At 37.6% G+C, this 18,535-nt stretch overlaps 1 protein-coding gene across 1 annotated transcript in view; it reads left to right on the forward strand.

The window, feature by feature from the left end:
* LOC149160144 (uncharacterized) overlaps positions 1 to 18,535 on the forward strand; it is a 92,560-nt gene that overhangs the window by 32,159 nt on the left and 41,866 nt on the right. The window contains exons 2-5 of the mRNA XM_089436637.1: positions 2,586 to 2,623; positions 10,145 to 10,216; positions 10,438 to 10,521; positions 17,059 to 17,093. Of these exons, the coding sequence (XP_089292763.1) occupies positions 2,586 to 2,623; positions 10,145 to 10,216; positions 10,438 to 10,521; positions 17,059 to 17,093 (229 nt within the window). The remainder of the gene's footprint in view (positions 1 to 2,585; positions 2,624 to 10,144; positions 10,217 to 10,437; positions 10,522 to 17,058; positions 17,094 to 18,535) is intronic.

Consider the following 18,535-nt stretch of genomic DNA (forward strand, 5'->3'; position numbering starts at 1 on the left):
ATTTCTAATTTTGCTTATTTATTAAATATTGTATTTTATTTTTCCATCGATTGTCATCTTAGAGAAACCCATTAGGTGCTTTCCCCATTTTTAAGGATGGCAGACAACTTAAATTGGATTCTTCAGAGACTTGAGTCCTTGCCAACAATCTCATGGTATTCAGCGTTGTCAGTTCATGATGAACCACATATTATAAAGCGAGATTAGTAACAATTTTATTACTCCACTTGCGCCAAACCCTCTTGACATATTAACTATTTATTGTATTATATATTATAGTTTTATATTTATTGTTATACTATATTTGTAAAATAAATATGTATATTATAAATTGCATCTTATTTGTTTGTGTGTATTGGGCTGCTTTTTTCTATGTAACAATAACATATTCAGGGGAAAACCCCTAGGCATATCACTTCATATGGTAACTAGATATACACAAGGTCAACAACAGGGCTCAAAATCTTGATACCCCTATTCTTCAGGGCACAAGGTCAACAACAGGGCTCAAAGCTGTTACAAAATATACACATTCTGAGCTCAACATATCAACATATCATTTACAGGAATAGAACCTGGAAGGAGAGTAATAAGTATGTTACACTTCATCCCACGACCACTCAGACTAGACCAATGTTTTTAAAACCGGAACCGGTGACCGGACCGGTCCACCTAATGAACCGGTTTACCGACCGGAACCGGTCTAACCGGGACTGGTTTGGTCTAAACGAACCGGTTTCAGAAAAATACATTAAATAATTATTTTTTAATGAAAAAAACTATTTTTAAGATTTAAAACCATGATTCCAAGCCAATAGAGACAAAATATGCAAAGATTGCTCATTTATATACCATGTAAAGGTGAATATATCAAAATGGCACCGAGTGCAATACATATCATCGACAAAATACATAAGCAATGAGGCTCTAAATGGCCTCTAGAGTGCAAAAACAAAGCCTACAAACTATGGGGTCAGTGGCCTACTACAAGACTTCAGTCTAGACTCTACATATATGATAATAGTAATACTATAATAGTGATCAACATTATCACTTGAAGTTGAAACTTCTCATGAGTCTCAGTCATCATGATCAAACTCAGTTGGTTGAGTCTCGACTCCCAAACTTTGCAGTCACAAACTTCTCTATTGGTTCAGTGACTTGAGTCTCAAACTTCTGAAGGTATTCTGCCCTAATATGCCCTATTATTTCATTTGGTGCTCCACATGGCTTTACATGGCCTCCTATCCCAGCCAAGTGTTGCTTGAACTGTTAATACCCCCTCCTTGAATGGATTTTTGGCAATATTTGCAGATCATTTTGCCATCAATCATATCACAATGAGCCCATGCAGTATCTCTGGCTTTTGGAGGCATGATGACTCCCTGGATGGTAGATCATAGGAGTGAGAAGTTTATAACACATAAAAAAATCAATTCATGGACAACAGTCAATTAAGGAATTTTCAAGTGCAAATCCTTACCTGGAAATGCAAACTAGCTTCCTTAGCCTCCTCTTGAAGATGGCAACTCCACTAACAGCTACACACTATCTCCAAAATACCTCCAACTCCAACTCCAAGATGACTACTTCAGCAAAAACTCAACACTATCCAAGCTCACAAACAAACTCACAAACACTCCAAATCAGTTGTGTGAGACAAATGAGAGTGAGAGGGGCCTCTTATAGCTTGGAGAGGGTGTTTTTGGAGGGAAAACACCCTTAGTTCCCCCCCAAAACCCCAAAACCACATTTAGAAATCCGCTTTTTCCAAGATTCGGTGGGCATGCCATAAACCGGCCGGTTTAGGACGGAACCGGCCGGTTTGATACAAACCGGCCGGTTCCGTCCTAAACCGGCCGGTTTTCACCGGTTAGGGCCAAAAATCGGGCAAATGAAGGGTCTGACCGGGTTTTTAGGCCGGTTCGGACCGGCCAGCTAGCTAACCGGTCGGTTTGACCGGTTACCGGTTTTTCTGAGCGGTTTTTAAAACTATGGACTAGACCCAATTGACTGTTTTTGCATGTATATTATGAATTATATATGCATATATACATCATATGTCATACCCAATCCTCATTCAATTTTTGAATACATGAATGGATTTTTTTTGTAAGCTTGGCGGGACTACATTTTCAACATGTCTAATATATCACCCTGATCGGGGCCGGGAATTGAACCGATGACTTTACATCAAGGAGTGCCTTAACAGAACACCCAATCACCATCTATCCAAGACCCTGTAGACGAATGGATTTTGAATTTTATTGTTTTATGGTATTTTTTTCATGTGCACATTGCACATGTATATGTGTCTGTGTGTGTGTTTATAAATATTGTATCCAAAATGTCATATCTAAACTTTTCTAAAATTTGCAATATCTATAGACTATATCAGAAACTGTATCTGTGTATGGGCATGGATCTGTATCCATATAACTTAGATCATCAATTATATGGATTAGTAGTAAGATCATTAATTAGGCTATAAACATTTTTAACTATTAATTTTCTTATTTGGATGACTAGAAAGAAGTACAGTTCTTTGGTAATTAAATCTTTTTACTGTTTGTTTACATCTACAGGTGCAGGGACTTCTGCCAAACCTCGTGGCTTCAGGCAGGTAATATGTTCTACATTCTTTCTTCATACAAATTTGCAAAAATTTCATTTTATCAGAGACTATATGTATTGTATTGCATTTTGTGTACGTTCATGTTGTTTTTTTTCCAACCAGAACTGGAAGATATTATATTAACAAAAATCCATGGCAGAGCTATTGGCAAGCTTACAAAATGGAGCTGCTATGGAGTTTCAGATAAAACTTGCATCTCTCATAGACAACCGGTGTACTACTTAAGGAAAACATCTAAAAGTTGACATCTTAAAGAAACATAAGACCTAAATAAATACATGCTGACTGGTGGCTTCCTTCTGTCTGACTATGGAAGGGAGAGAGATCTGCTGGTCCACTTCCATGGCCTCTCTAGACTGATGCAGAGTCTCCTCTTCTTTGGGATTTGCCTGCGATGAGCTGATAGATATTTGGTTATTGTTGGTCATATAGAAAGAGAGTTCCTGCACAGGTTTAGGACCAGATTTCTGAGGATACTGCATTCAACTTCGAGCTAATCCAATTTTTGCTTTTGTTGAATGTGAAGGCTCATTACATTTGCATTCTGAGAAGCACAGTTCTGTTCATTATCATGGACCTTAATGGAAAATGAACAAATGGTGATATGGTTGCCTTGAAGAGTCTGTTCATGCTAAAAAAGGATGCTTATAACCTCCTGCAAATCCCTGAAATCCATAAGTCTAATTCCCTCCTCAATTATGCTTCTAGGAACCAGGGTCGAGTAGAGACTGAATTGTCCTGGCCAGATAGTGACACCCACAGAGAGTTTTGAAGTCCACCATTCTCCTTTGTACCAGAGATTACTGAAATCTGAACTGAAATGGCCTAATGAACTGGATTGAATAAACAGAGTCTGGGGACAGAACTTCCCCAATTCCAACACTTGGAACTGGACACAACAAAATGCAAACTGAAATCCATGGCCAGATAATTGAGCCATACAGGAACCAAAAAACAGCAACCCAGAAGCTAGAAATCCTATGCAACAGCAGAGACAGGAACAACTCTTACTTGATTTGGATGAGTTTCACTCTGATTCTGGGAGCTCCTGATGTGGGGACTGAGATAATCCAGGGAGGGAGTTCCAATCTTCAGCCTCAGACCCAACCAACCAAGAATACGAAACTGTATTGAGCCCAGCTCCCAGATTACCATCTAATATCTAGAGGCCAATCCCAAATTAGCATGGGCTAGAGTGAAACTGTCAGGGTTATCATGAAAATCCAATCTCGCTTCCCCCAATATCCCACCTTGCTGGTGAATTCCCATGATGAAGGAAACATGAATTAATGCTTGCATGTAACAGAGCAGGGACTGTGTCCTTGTCAATCCTTTCCATGCATTTGACAAGAAGTTTGTGTAGGGTTGAGACATGGCCTTATTAATTGAGAGGTTACATGGCGTAAGTTCCAATTTGGTTTAAAAACATAAGGGGATACGTGAAAAGCTATGACCCTCATTTTTTAACAGGACCCCTATGATACAGTGCTTGCTTCATTTGCTAGAGGATCAACTTGAGAGCTGAGAGCCCTTAACACTGGGTAGAATCGATCCTAGCAATTGTTGATCTATCTTGTGATTCTTGCAAGGATTAAGGCTATCCTACTGTCTTTTAGTGTTGTTTGTTGAAACGAAGGATTTAATGTTGATGCTAGAATCCCCAAGTATGATCAATGATTCAATATTGTAGCTGATTGCAAGGAGAATGCCTTGTAGTAGAGGATAGGCTTCAGCCTAGTTATTGGTTGAAGTGCTAAGTCCCTAGGCAAAGGATAATTCCTGCTTTCCCTTAGATTCAAGAATGACCCCCCGGCTCCTGCCACTTGTGACTAATTAGGATGCTTCATTTTATGTTGAGTAATCATCCCATGGAGTTAATAAATTAATAATGGGCATTTCCTTATACAAGAACTAAACTTGGTTGCTTATGCAACAATTGTTCTTTTCTCAAAATATAATATTACTCATGATTTTCGGATTTGCTGCTTTTCTTTTTATGGAGGGCCATATTTTCTTTGTTGATTTGTTTAAGACTGATGTGGCCTCTTTTAACACCTACGAAGAATGTGTTCCATAAAATTGCTTGTTCACTTTCTAATCCCAAAGTTTGTGCACCCCCCCACCCTTGATGCCAAATGTTAATTGTATTTTGTTGATCCCTCACTTGATTGAGGGTGAAAACACCAGTATTGCAATTATTGGTAATATGTCGCCAACATTATGATATACTGCGATGCTGTCATTTGGAAATAATATTGCTGGGAAAAAATTCATATTTTTCCAATTTTGATATGTCGTGATAATTTGAAAATATTCTGATATATTGGCAAGATATCGCATGAAAATGGAAATTATTGGCTGAATCAAGAGAATATGGATTTTTTTTGTTCATTTTGAGGAGGGAAAGTGCGGGATTGAGAACAAAGGGGTTACTCACTATTACATTTGTTCATAAAACAGCTAGAGGGAAGGTCTTTTTAGACGTTTAAAAATATTTTAAAAAATGTGTCTTTTGTTTTTGTTTTGTTTTTAGAGTTTGCCGATTTTTTCCTTGATGTTGCCAATTAGTTATTTTTCGGACCCTAGTTGATATATTTTCTGACACAATGTTTGCAACATTGGAAAATACCCCTTTATCAAATAGAATCAATCATTTCTTTAGGCAATAAACACTTTCAACATAACTCAAAATAGAATCAACTCCAATAACTTGTTCGCCATTCCTTACTTTCTAGGCCAAATGATTCATAACCATATGAAGTTGCAGCACTGGTTCCTTGTAGTGAATGGAAACATCCTGAATGCTTTTCCTTTGACTCCTAATTCAGTATATGAAATACCCTGCACCTGTATATTTCTGCTCATTAATATACTTTTTTAAACCTTTTTTAGAAAGAAAATTCCACAAGCTTTTTGCTGCCAAAGTTTTGGCAAACAAATGAATGTTCTTCAATCACCAATACCTTACACCCTCAAATGAATATTCTTCAATTCACATACACCCTCCTCTGTTGGGCTTGCAATTATTTGTCGTTTAACTAGAGAATACCCTTAGATTCATTTCCACCCCACCAAAGAAATTTAGAATATGTTTTCTTGATTTTCACTCGGACTCCTTTTGGAATGAAGGCCACAGAGTGCCAAAACATTGGAATGGCTTCCAACATTGATTTAACTAAAGGTCAATCTCCCCACTTTAGACAACCATATGTGACATCAGTTATGAATTCTACGTTCAATCCTTTCTAGCAACCATCCCTAATTCTTTTTTCCATGACTCTTTGGTTTTAAAAGAAAACCCAGGTGTTTGAATCCATCAAGGGAAAACCTTGCCATCATGTCTTCAAACTCTTGCTTCAAAACCACTGAATGGCTGATCTCTGAATAATTAGTTCCACTCCTGTAACCATACTATAAACTTCTTCAATATCCTACAATTTTCTAGCATCCTTTAGAGAACAACAGATGATTTAAATATACTATCCTACCAATTTTGATCCGTGAAGTGATTATTGACCTATTTGCATCCATGATAGCACTACTTAAACCTTCAGAAAGAAGTAAGAAAAGTAAAGGAGATAGAAGACAGCCTTGCCTCAATCTTCTAGTGCGCTTAATTTTTATTAATGCAGAACCATTAATAAGAGTAACAAAAGAAATTGAGGAGAAACAACCAATAATCTGTTCTACCACTGGAAGGTGAAAACCAACATGTAGAAGCATCAGTCCGAAGGTAAAGCCAGCTGGTTCTCTCATTTACCTTAGGTAAATCCAATATTAGGACCATAAAGGGAATTTTTTTTAATTTTTGGTGTAGACTCTCTTGTGTTGTCCCTATTGCTTCGTGCATCTATCTTCCGGTGAAAATGCCAAATTGCTCCTGGGAAATTAGTGCAAAGAAAACTTTTTAAATTATGACTGCCATAATTTTAGCAATGATTTTGTATACACAATTGGACAAGGAAATAGATTTGAACTCATCAAAAGAGTCAGGGTTATCTATCTTTAGAATTAAAGTTGAAAAGGTAGAATTGGAAGCTCCTAGCAATTTTCCAGTATTTATAATCTATTCCAAAACCCTCTAAAATTTCATCCAATAGATATAAAAACCTATAAGACTCGATGGTCTAGCCATATTGACCAGGGCTTCATCCTTCGTGAAAGAAGCTAACACTGTAGATAATACCTCCTATGAAATTTCTGGCATCATCATCTGGTTAATATCTCCATAAACAAAATAGATGAAGAATGCAATTAATTTCAGGATTTCAGCTATGTTGCAGTTGGCCCTCTTAGTCTCTTTATACATTCACTGGAAATGAGATACATCTATGTCATCTATCTCATGAGTCATAACACTTTCGAATAGACTCTCTTTTTTCATTTCTCACTTTCGGATAGACTCTCTTTCTTCATTTCTCATTTTTTGAGTTAGGATTGATCCTCAAGGCAACCTAGATTGGATTTGAAATTTGAAGGAACTACCCTGTTCTCTATTTGAACTTTGAAGAAGGGTAGGGGAATGATTAGTTCCTTCCCCTACCTTTATCTATGACCTTATCATACCAACTTCAACTAGAATATTTTCGGACACTAAAAGCCTATCCAGCCCCTTGGATACCCTTGCCTCACCAGCTCTGTTATATCTCCAAGTGAGCCTAAGTTTGATTAGCTCAACGTCCACTAAGCTTGCTGCCTCAATCTTGTTCCTAAAGCAGTCTACCATTCTATCCAGTCTAGCATCCTCTCTGCATGCTTTTGATCTATTTAAAGTTTAAACCCTTCCCACACAATACCACCCCCTCCCCCTACCAAGCAATACGATTCCTCTCCTCCTTTACACAATCAAAAGAGAAAAACTTCCCAAAAGGATTGCCACTCATTATTAGGACTGTAACAATAAATAAATGAGATCTTTTGACCTAGGTCCATGAACATGAATTATTTCCATATACCTGAGGCAATGACAACAGAATTAAGAAAGGACAGTCTTTTTTGAACGAGTGAGGACTCCATCTAGGGCTAGGGAATCCCAATCAAGAGTTTATCTAACTCCCCAGTGACTTTTTGATCTTCCCCTGTGGTTTCATGCACTAGAATCATATTGGCTTGTGAAGCTTGACTAAGTGAGTTAGGGCCAGTCTTCTTGAGGGTTTGCTAGGACCCCTTAAATTTATAGATTAATAATCATTGTTGACCCCCATTAAGGGTTTGTCTCGCTTTGAGCACCCCTTCAATCAACCTTTGTTTTCCTTGTTTAATCTCTTTTAAATATTTCTCTTGAGCATGATGTAATAATGATTTCGTCCCATAGAAGATGGAACTTGTTTCTATCTAGCCCTAGACCCACTTCACACCCTCCCCCACTAAAAGGCTTTCACCCTTGCGGACCTTAATTGGTGTCTACTATTTTTTTTAAGATTCCAGTTCATTTTCTAAACCACACAATCCCAAAATTGCTTCCACATCATATGAGCCTTCAGTAGATGAATTTCCCGAATTTGATGAAGGGCTAGTGTTCTTTCCAAATTAGGGTATAGGTTCTTTGGCCTTGATGAAATAGTGCTAGCGTTCTTTCTAATGCAATGGTTCCCCCATGGATTTGAAGCTATTTCTAAAGGGGTGGGCCATAATTTCTTATCCTTAACATTCATGATTAATGAAGCTGCAGGATAAACAACATGGTTGAACTCAAGAGACTTATCGAGGCTATTATTTGCCACCTCAACAGGATCTTCTGATGTTTGAATTTTTGGGCTTGGAGACAAGCAGCTCGGAGGAGAAGATAAGATAAGATGAGTTTAGTAATGCCCAACAAATGATCTTAAATAGGTCAATGGGACTGCTGAGTACAATTGCATGAGAGGAAAAACCTTCTCAATTGGCTGCCTTTTTAACAATATAAACATTGTTCAAAACGATTTTGCCTAAATCTTTATCCTTCTTCCATACTTGTTGGGATTTCTGATTTCATCATCATCAACTTCCACCAGACCATTGGGATTCAATATTTCTTCATCAACTTTCTCCTTGGCCATAGATTTTTTCCTTCAGATTTTTTTGGTGAAAGGAAGTGTGCAATCTTTGGCAATGTGTCCATGAATATGACAACAGCTAAATGGAATATTTATATAGTCCAAAGTTTGAGAAAACATAGACCTGCTAGCCACAATAATCATGTTGTGCGCTAAACCTTCACTAATATCCATTTCAACTAATATACAAGCCACTATTCTAAATACACTGGACACAAAAAATGAATCTGTCCAAGATCTCGTCGAGAATCTTTCTTGATCACAATTCCATGGGAAAACCTATTACTTTGACCCAAATCAGAATTTTTTTTGGCACTTTTAAAGTTCTGATCAGGGGTAGAATACTAGAAACAAGCAAACCATGCTTTTAATGACAAAGAGGTCAAGCCCCAAACCACGCCTCCTAGAATCTTCAAAGAATCATCTTTGGAGTGAAAAAGAACCTATCCAACGTCTAGTCAATAAATGAAATGTAGGTCCATATCCTAATAAAAGAGCCCATACCTTCTTTATCCAAGCATTTAGGGACAACTTGAAATTTGTAGACCATTAAATTTTTCCATTAGGGTTTTTGCAGAATTTTCCAGTCGTTGCTGCACTGTCGGGTCTTCCCTTAACACCATCCTTATCCTTAAATGCCTCTACTTCACAACCTTTTGAGCTCAATCCTTATCCTGATTGAGTTGCAATCAATTTTCAATTACTTATCACAGAGTTATTTAGTGTTCATATATATTTCATGCCTATTGTTGTCTTCTGGATGTATTCAATTTCCTGATAGAAGGCTTGCAATTTTCATCCGTATCATTTTAGATTTTAGCTTAAATCCTTATTTAGACACGTTTCTACTACTGCCCTTATAACAGTCTCTGTAAAAATATATGCATGGAGGGAGTTTGGTTTTGTTGTAGTTCAGAAAGTGTAAAATGATGTAAAGAGTGTCTAAAGATGTCAGAGTTTTTCAATGGAAATGGAAAGAAAGAGTAAAGGTAGCTCTGATTTTTTCAGAAATAGTAAATATGTTTGGTGCATGATGAATATAATCTGTACCATTTTTCTTGGTTTTGTTTCCCTTTCCGACAATATTGAGTACTTCATAGTGCTAGATTGAATTTTTGAAATCAACATGTTGAACATGATCTTCTTAATATAAAACTTGTTAAATTGACACAAGGAAAATACTTCAAAATTTATAGAAACATATCTCATGGCTTAAGTCAATAATAGGATTTACTCACCTGACAATAGTAATAAATTTTATCATGAAACTCGTATAATTTGAAAGCCAATAAAAGTAATGTCCTAGTCTTATCCAGGCAAAGCAATGGACCCTGAGCCATTTGTGAAATACTAGCAAAGTTTCTCAAGACTTTTATTTTTAACATCACATAAGAGATACATGCAAAACTTTCATTTTGTTTATACAGCAGAGTTATGATAAATGGAAGGATCTGGAATGTCTTGATCATAACAGGAAGAAGAGCCGAGTGAAGAGGAGGAGGTAGAAGAATCATCAGAAGAAGAATCTGAAGAATCAGCAAATGAAGTAAGGCTTTTGACTTTTGGCTGTTGCCTTGTTTCTGACAAGTGAAATTTTAAATACTTGAATAAATCACAATTAGATTTTCTATAAACATACATTTTGTGATGTGCGAAGCAATGACACTAAAGACTTCACTTCTTGCATATGACATTAATTATGTGAATTTTTTTTGTCGACCAGAATGTTGTATATCCTTAATATGTCTGTTCTTTCTGTGATGGCAGAAAAAAAAGGGAACTCAGGGTCTCATTGAGATTGAGAATCCTAATATTGCTAAGCCAAAGAACATCAAGGCTCGAGATGTGGATGTAAGTCCTTATAATTTTTGCTTTATAGTAAACTATGTATTTGTCAATGTATCCACTAAATACATTTTGCTACTATCATTACTCTTGGCTTATAATTTTTTGATGATGTCGTATATCATGGTCCAGATGGAGAGTTTTAAGAGTCTCATTATTTTAATTAACTCATATGTAATCTTTTATGCTTGTTAATTAAATGTTGGTAATGCCTAGGAAGCAATTAAAATCTATCTTCAATGTTACTCCTAATCAAATTAATTGTCTATTGTAATTGATCTCTAAATCATATTCTCAGATATAATTATATATATAAAATCAATAAGAGTATTGGGAGTGTTACCCACCCAAGTGGGTAACCCCTAGGATGTGGATAAGAGCCTAGCTTAAGGGCTACCCCCCGTAGCGGTGGGTAACCCCTAGGATGTGGATAAAAGCCTAGCTTAAGGGCTACCCCCCGTAGCAGCCCTCATCTAGTTCCTGGCTAATGCATTGAACATTCAAAATGAAAGGAACTTTGATATCCCAACCTTGATGAGCCATAAATTTTCTCGTCTTTAAGGGGTAATTGATGCATAAATAAAAGCTTGTAGCCCAAGCTACACAAGAAAAGAAAATCGTTAAAGGAAAGGACACACAATAGGGGTGGTAAAAATAGGTTGAGGAAAAGGGTAACTCACGATTACTCCCTCTTTAGATTATAATGCTCAAGAGTGATGGAATTTCATAACCGATACAAAGATTGTGGCATCCTCCATGAAGTAAGCCCCTACCATGCCACTGATCACTTGAACCCACTGATTGATGTGTCGACCTAGGAACTGTTCCTTCCCTTAGGGTTGGAAACATGTTATGAATACAAATATTCATATATTTTTAATTAAAAAGAATAAATATTAAAATAAAATATTAAATAATTAAAATAATTAAATTAATTAATGACTCATTTAATTGTGAAGATACATGGGTCAAAAGTTGTGACCTCCCATCTTTGTGGTTGGTCAATGCCTATAAAGGCAAACTGCCACGAAGATTTGTAAACCACCAATTCATAATTTTATCTATAATACTATTACTTATACTTAAAATCTACATACAAATATTGCTATGGTATACTAATTATGTACCAGTGGTATCACAGCCGTTTGTTCTGGAGCTACACAATCCGGATTCATCTCGATCATATTGCTGCGACTGTCATGTACCCATCTCCACCGCATCAACATCGTCTCTGTCTGTCCAGTGCTTCCTGCGTCAACACCGTCCCTGTCCTGTTTTGGGTTCATCACGCTCTGTCCCTTGCTTCCTGTGTCAACACCGTCCCTGTCCTGTTTCGGTTTCATTCACGCCACACCCCTTGCCAGCCACGTTGTCCAACACTCTGCTGATTCGTCGTCCCACCATCCGTCCGCTGCAACTCCCTGATGCTGCCACCATCCATTCGCTGTAACTCCCTGATGCTGCCTTACCCGACACTGTGTATTCCACCATTCTACCAATTAGCTGCACCAAACCATGACCTTGTCATTGTCGTGCTTCCGCGCTTGCTGTCGACTGTCAGAACAAACCAAACTTCAACGGCCCCAATCGTCGTATGTCCCACCATAACGTTGCCGTCGTTTATGTCAAAGTCATTAATTTAAATTAATTAAATTAAATTAATTGATTTAAATTAATCAATTCAATATATATATATATATATATATATATATATATATATATTAATTAAATTAATTAATTATTGTTATTATTATTATTTTTTTGTTTCTTTTAAATTGGGTCTACAAGGAAAAAAAAGAACAAAATGGCAAGTAGTAACAGTGATGATGTGAAAAATTCCAAGAACTCAATAAGATAAATAAGGGCCTTGATAATGTCGAGAAGTCAGTTAGTACACAGGAAAAAATGGCTGATGATGTCACGGAATTAAAAAGCATGATGAGCAAGTTTATGGGAAAGGACAATCCACCCTTAGCCACACAAAGTCCCAAAACTCTAGAAGACGAAAGTTCTCCAAATCATGATTTCCTGATACACGAGCAACTGCAAATACCACAACTACACTTAGAAGGAAGTCAATACTATACGAAGTTCCCCAAAAAAAACCACCTTAAAATTAAGAGAGAATTACCAAAATACGATGGTAAGGATCATAAAGGTGTTGTTGTATGGGTAAACAAGATGAAGGCCTTTTTTGGAGCAAATCCGCCAATAGGTGAACAAGAGAAGGTCATGACTGCATCCAACTACCGGGAAGCAAAAGTGTATGATTGGTTCTTGTGGTGGTCTATTAAATGTGCAACTCGCTCGTTCAATTGGCAAAATTTAAAAATGCCTTGCTAAAAAGGTTTCATGATGAAGAAGAGGATGACGTATACGGGAGATTCGTTCACCTCAAACAAAAAGGATCGGTAAATGAATACATGCATGAATGGGACGTGCTAGCGATAAGGCAAAGGGGATTCTCAAACTAAGAACTATTAAAAATGTATCGTTGTGGCCTTAAGGATTACATTTGGGAAGAATTAAAATTATGTAAACCCCAAACCATTGAAGATGCTAGACACACAACCATAATTATTGAGAGAAAATATAAGTTTAGAATGTCATCATTCAGGGAAGACGAAGACCAACAACAACACTCGGGAATAAAAGAAACTAATAAATGTAGGTATTGCGGAGACAAATGGACGTCAAGGCACAAATGCCTTAACAAGAAATAATATAATTATGAAGTCGAGAAGGAATCATACACTTCAAGTAACTGTCCATGGGCTCATACAAGTAGCCCATTGCGGGGGCTTGTCTCCATCAATTAATTGAAGAACCTTTACCAAAGGTTCAGTAATGCTGCACACCTCTTGCAGTCTCGCCCAAAAGCTTTCCTGTTATGAAACTAACATGCATATGGCCTCTTCTTCTGGTTTGCGGCTATATGACGAAGCATGCCACTCCTCTGAAAGAAACATTTTCTTCACATCCCACATAGAATTCATGAGGGATTGAAGAGATATGAAACTAGTGGCAAATCGTATAATGGCAGGGCACACCAACTCCTTGTTGTTGGTGAATGTTCTCATCAAATGAAGCACAAATGCATGATTATATATAAATTTTGTAATGCTTTTTGATGATTCAACAATATCCTTGATAAAAGGAATTTTTCCTATGTCCTCCAACATCAAATCAATGCAGTGTGCAACACAAGGTGTCCAAAATAAGTTAGGATGCCTCTCCATAAGCATCTTGTCAGCAACAACATAATTTGCAGCATTGTTCGTTATGACTTGGACAACATGTTGTGGACCCACCTCCTGAATGAACACGTCCAACAAATCACATAATAACCGTGCATCTTTGATATGTGCAGATGCATCAACAAATTTCATAAACATTGTCCCCTTGGGACAATTAACCAAGAAGTTAATAAGGCTTCTACCCTTTTGATCGGTCCAACCATCTGACATCACAGTGCATCTTGTGTGTGCCCATGATCCCCTAAACTCCTCCAATCTCTTAGTGTAGTCAACCTTTTCATTTTGAAGAATGCGCCCTCTAAAGTCATCATATGAAGGGGCTTTGTACCCTGGGCCAACAATAGCAATAACATCAATCGCGGGCTAGAAAAATGGATTGTTCTTGGCAATGTTGAAAGGAATATCACTCCAAAGAAAAAACTTGCCCAACAACTTGTCAGCTTCTTACTTCTCCCTTTTTTTAAGAACTGATGTAATAGATGGTTGTGCGCCAGGTGTGGTTCTAGGAACAAAAATGATGAGGTAGCTATGGGGTTGGGTGTAGATGCTGATGGTGAAGAACCAATACCACTCTCATGGTCACTTCCCAATCCTGCCACTCCACCCCCTATTTGACTCTTCAGAGCTGCCATGGATAGTTTGGTTGTCTCTATTTCTTCCAATGATTTGAGGGCTCTTCAAATGATTTCTGGATTTGTATTTGAGCAAGGCCCTACCTCATGTCAAGTAATTTGTGTAAGGTGGAACTTCAATCTGTATACCCCTTTGTCATATGATGCCCACATAACTTGCAATTCAAATTTGATCTGTCAAAACCCTCCATCAAGTTCACCAAATTCCCACCGCGGGTGCAATTAGCTTGGCATGTTTGTAACTTTGTTGAATCTTGAGTTTTAATGTAATATTGAAGTTTGAAGTTTGAACCTAGAGCACAAGAAGAATTGCAAGTTAACAAATGAAATTAAAATTTACATACAACATTTTGAATTTTTGACAAAAAAAAACCCCAACTCAATGCAACAATAATAACAAAAAACCACATTCAAACCCAAGCAAAAATCATGGAAAAAACTAGGGCACAAGAAGAAATTAAACAAAGAAAACTAACATTCAAGATTTTGCATTTTTGACCAAAAAACCCTCTCCACTAAATGCAACAAAAATGACAAAAAAACATACTCAAATCCAAGCAAAAATGATGGAAAATATATGGGTGATAGAAACCCAAGGAAAAACAAGAAAAAATAAAAAATAGGGTGAAATTTGATGCCCATACTTGAAAACCATGCCATGTTGAAGAAACTTGGTCCAAACTTGTTTTTTTTTTTGCTTGGGATGTTAAATTCCATCACTTTTCTCCTCTCGTGCCTTTGTAGATGAGTTCCCCTCCTCTTTAGATCTCACCTCTGCCCTCTGTTTGCAAAATAAGAGGAAAAACACCGAAATTTACCTTTAAAATTGCTCTACCGCGCGACTTGATGATTTTTCAGGTTGACTATCGGCACTGCGAAAAATCACGATTTTATCGCGATGTTCTCAACACTGGTTGTGCTTTTAATGCATCTACTTTCTTGGTCACTTGATTAATTTGTTCGCCATGGTGGTTAAGTGTCTTGGTAGCTTTGTCCTTGTTGTCATTTCTCATTCTTAACATAACTTGTCTTCAATCTCCCGAATTTGATGGCCGATGGCAAAGGAGGCGAGCAACACAATCTCTCCATGTCTGGGACCTCCAGAACCGTTAGGGAATCTAGCTGTGTGATCCTAGTGGTGGTAGATAAGTGAATGTTTCTCCTAACATTTGAGGCCGAAAGGAAGAAGCGACTAATCATTCTTTGTCTATTGTAATTTGTGCTGTGTTTGGGAGGTGGTATGGCAGGCAGGAGGTGTTTTGCATTGCCTCTGCCTTGAGCCATTCCCTCTGACTCTCGTGTTGGTCGACTAAAGCATGGTACAACATCTGCGGGTTGGTCTCAAACGTACTTGTCTATCTCGAACCCGGGGGGGGGGGGCGTGGTTTGTAGAAAACCTCGAGGTCTCACCATTCTCCCATCTACGATAAACTGAGACTTTTCCTGCCTCTTGTTGTTTTGATCAGACGAAACAACATGGAAGTAAGAGGTAATAGTTCTAGAAACCTTAGGGGAGTCGATGCGTGGAAGAGTTGAGAGCTCAATGGGTTATTATGGATGTCATGAAGGATCATGTGATCCCTCACTTGGTGGAGAAGAAGTTAGCTAGGGAGATTTTGAAGACTTTAGTGGATTTGTTCCAGAACAACAACATGAAAACGAAGATGATATTGAAGAATAAGCTTCGATTTGTTTGATTGGAACAAAAAATGATAGGTAGAGTTACAAAGCACACTAGATGTTAGGATGGTGAGACCCCAGGTTGCTCCTCAACCTCTCTCCTTGTGAGACCACCCAACACTATTGAGAGTGGTTTGGGGATATTGGTCTGTACCTCAGGGCCCAAATAGAACATTAGAGAGATGAGATCTAGATGGATTGAGAGTGGAGCATGCCCTTCCCGCCAGAGCTAATGGAGTAACCAGAGATCCATTTAGAGTTTCCTTCTTTTGACCTTATATATAGGGGTATCCCTCGCTCATACATCTCCCCTCAGATCATGTAGCTAGGCTCCTTGATGGTTCCAAAAGACTCTAACAATGAGCTAATGCCTAGTTCGCCCCCCTCCCTCTTGACCATTAGACTCAAGTGACATTGACATCATTGCCCCCATTGTCTGATCTCCCTCTCTTACTTTCTATTTTGATAGGTTATTGGGTTGGGATGTCCATCTTTCTAGTCTTGGATAAACTCACCTAGTGGTTTGTATCACCGTTTTTTTATCACGGTTTTATACACATGTTCTAATGGTATAGTTATGTAGGTTTCTTTCTTTGTATCATTTTTGACTTTTTTTAGGAGTTGCACTGGCACTCCCACGTTTTATTCATACTGGTTGTCCTCTTCAGTCCCATTAACCTACTTTTGTGGTCATTTGTTGGACATTAATTTTGTGCCTGTGGACAGTTCTTCATGTTAATATTAATTTTTTTATAGGTTTTGCCTTTTCTCATACTTTAGATTTCTCCTTAACTCTTTTACATTGTAAACTGTGTTAACATTGGAGTATTTTGTAGGCTTTTCTTTTCCTAATCCTTATTTAGATTGCTTTTCATTTCACATGTATCTTACATTAAATATGTAGTAATATTTCACAACTTACTCAATGCATGTCAGTAAGAAATAACATATTAGGGTTAATGGATTATATGCAGGTTGAGAAAACAACAGAGCTCTCAAGACGGGAGAGGTAAGGTCACTTGATGCTTCATTTGTTATGCTTCTTTCTTCATCTTTCATATTGGCACAGCTTTTGGCTACATTAAACAAATTTATTCTATTGTTGATATTTTGGGGTAATAAAGTTCATAGGCCTTAATCTCATGAGTTCTGTTATTCTGTTTATTAAATATACTAGATGCAGACTAACCTTTTTGTTATTGTGATTATTATTATTTATTCTATAAATGTGCGGGTTAGTAATATGCATGAGGAATTTCTCCATTTAGTTCCGTAAATCTGATTTTGATATCTTCTGTAAATTCCTCTGGACTAGGAGTGCCCATGAGGAAGTGTTCCGTATATCTCAGGACTGTTGTGTCAAATGCCCTTTGTTTTAGTTATTCTGCTCTGATATAGAGTTGTGGTATATCAGGTGTCGACCAAGAAATAGACTTGTTAACTGTCTTCATTTTGTTTAATGTCAAATTATTACAGTATTTGCTGGTGAATGTCTTGTGGTAATGCTAGACACTGCAAAAATATGCTATAATCGATTTATCTGTCAACCTTGTGCCTGCTTATGCTGCTTTACATAAGATCTGGAGTTTGCCCAGGTGAAATATGGAAAAGCTTCCAGTGTCCTCTATTTCAGTCCCTTTTCATCTTGACTTGTGATTTGGTAGAACCATGATCCATTTTTTCTCATTATGATAGGGAAATTCCAACCTGAGGAGAATATTACAATACCATTCATCCCTTGGGCAAGCAGACTACATAACTGGTTTGCCCAGAAATAATGCTGTGGCCACCTTGCAACCAACTGCCAATTTGGCTTGGAACCAATGACCTACTCCTGGCAAGCACTCAGGACAGCCCCTTTTGCTAGTTGTTCTACTCTTGCTTGCTTATATAACTCTTCATCTAATTGATTATTGGACTATGCATGTGTCTAATGCTTGTTCTGACTTGGGCCTTTGCTATTAGTGGTTAAATTTTGTCAATCTCTGTTCCTGGAGTTTATTTACAAGAATGGACTTGGCTGTTTCAGGGGTGAATTGAGGCAAACTGATGCTTTGATTGGTTGATTGGTTTAGTTTTTAATATTATTGCTTTCCTTCTCTTTTTTCATTACTGAGAAATTCCATGCCAGTCAGCTATAAAAGAGCGAACATTAACAAGTTTTTTCTATTAATTAACATTTCTTGTCACTGTCTGAGCGTAGCAGCACCAATTGAATTGCTGCATTATTAGCATTGTCCGGGAATCGTAATAGTTTGATTAAACCCCAATAAACCTAGCACAATGTTATCTGATATAAATACACCAATTCATGAAATGGATTATAGACCCCTTCCAAAAGGCATTTCTATTGGAGTGCATTCTTTTGGTGGCTTTTGTTCTTTGTTGGAATGTCTTCCTGTTCCAATCCTAGCTGCGTGGAAGCTTCCCCCCTCCACCCTTATGCTCCAG

This window comes from Pinus tabuliformis, chromosome 5_2 (assembly GCF_031772625.1).
Source record: "Pinus tabuliformis cultivar Carrire ecotype Pingquan chromosome 5_2, CPIR1, whole genome shotgun sequence".
NCBI classification, from domain to species: Eukaryota; Viridiplantae; Streptophyta; class Pinopsida; order Pinales; family Pinaceae; genus Pinus; species Pinus tabuliformis.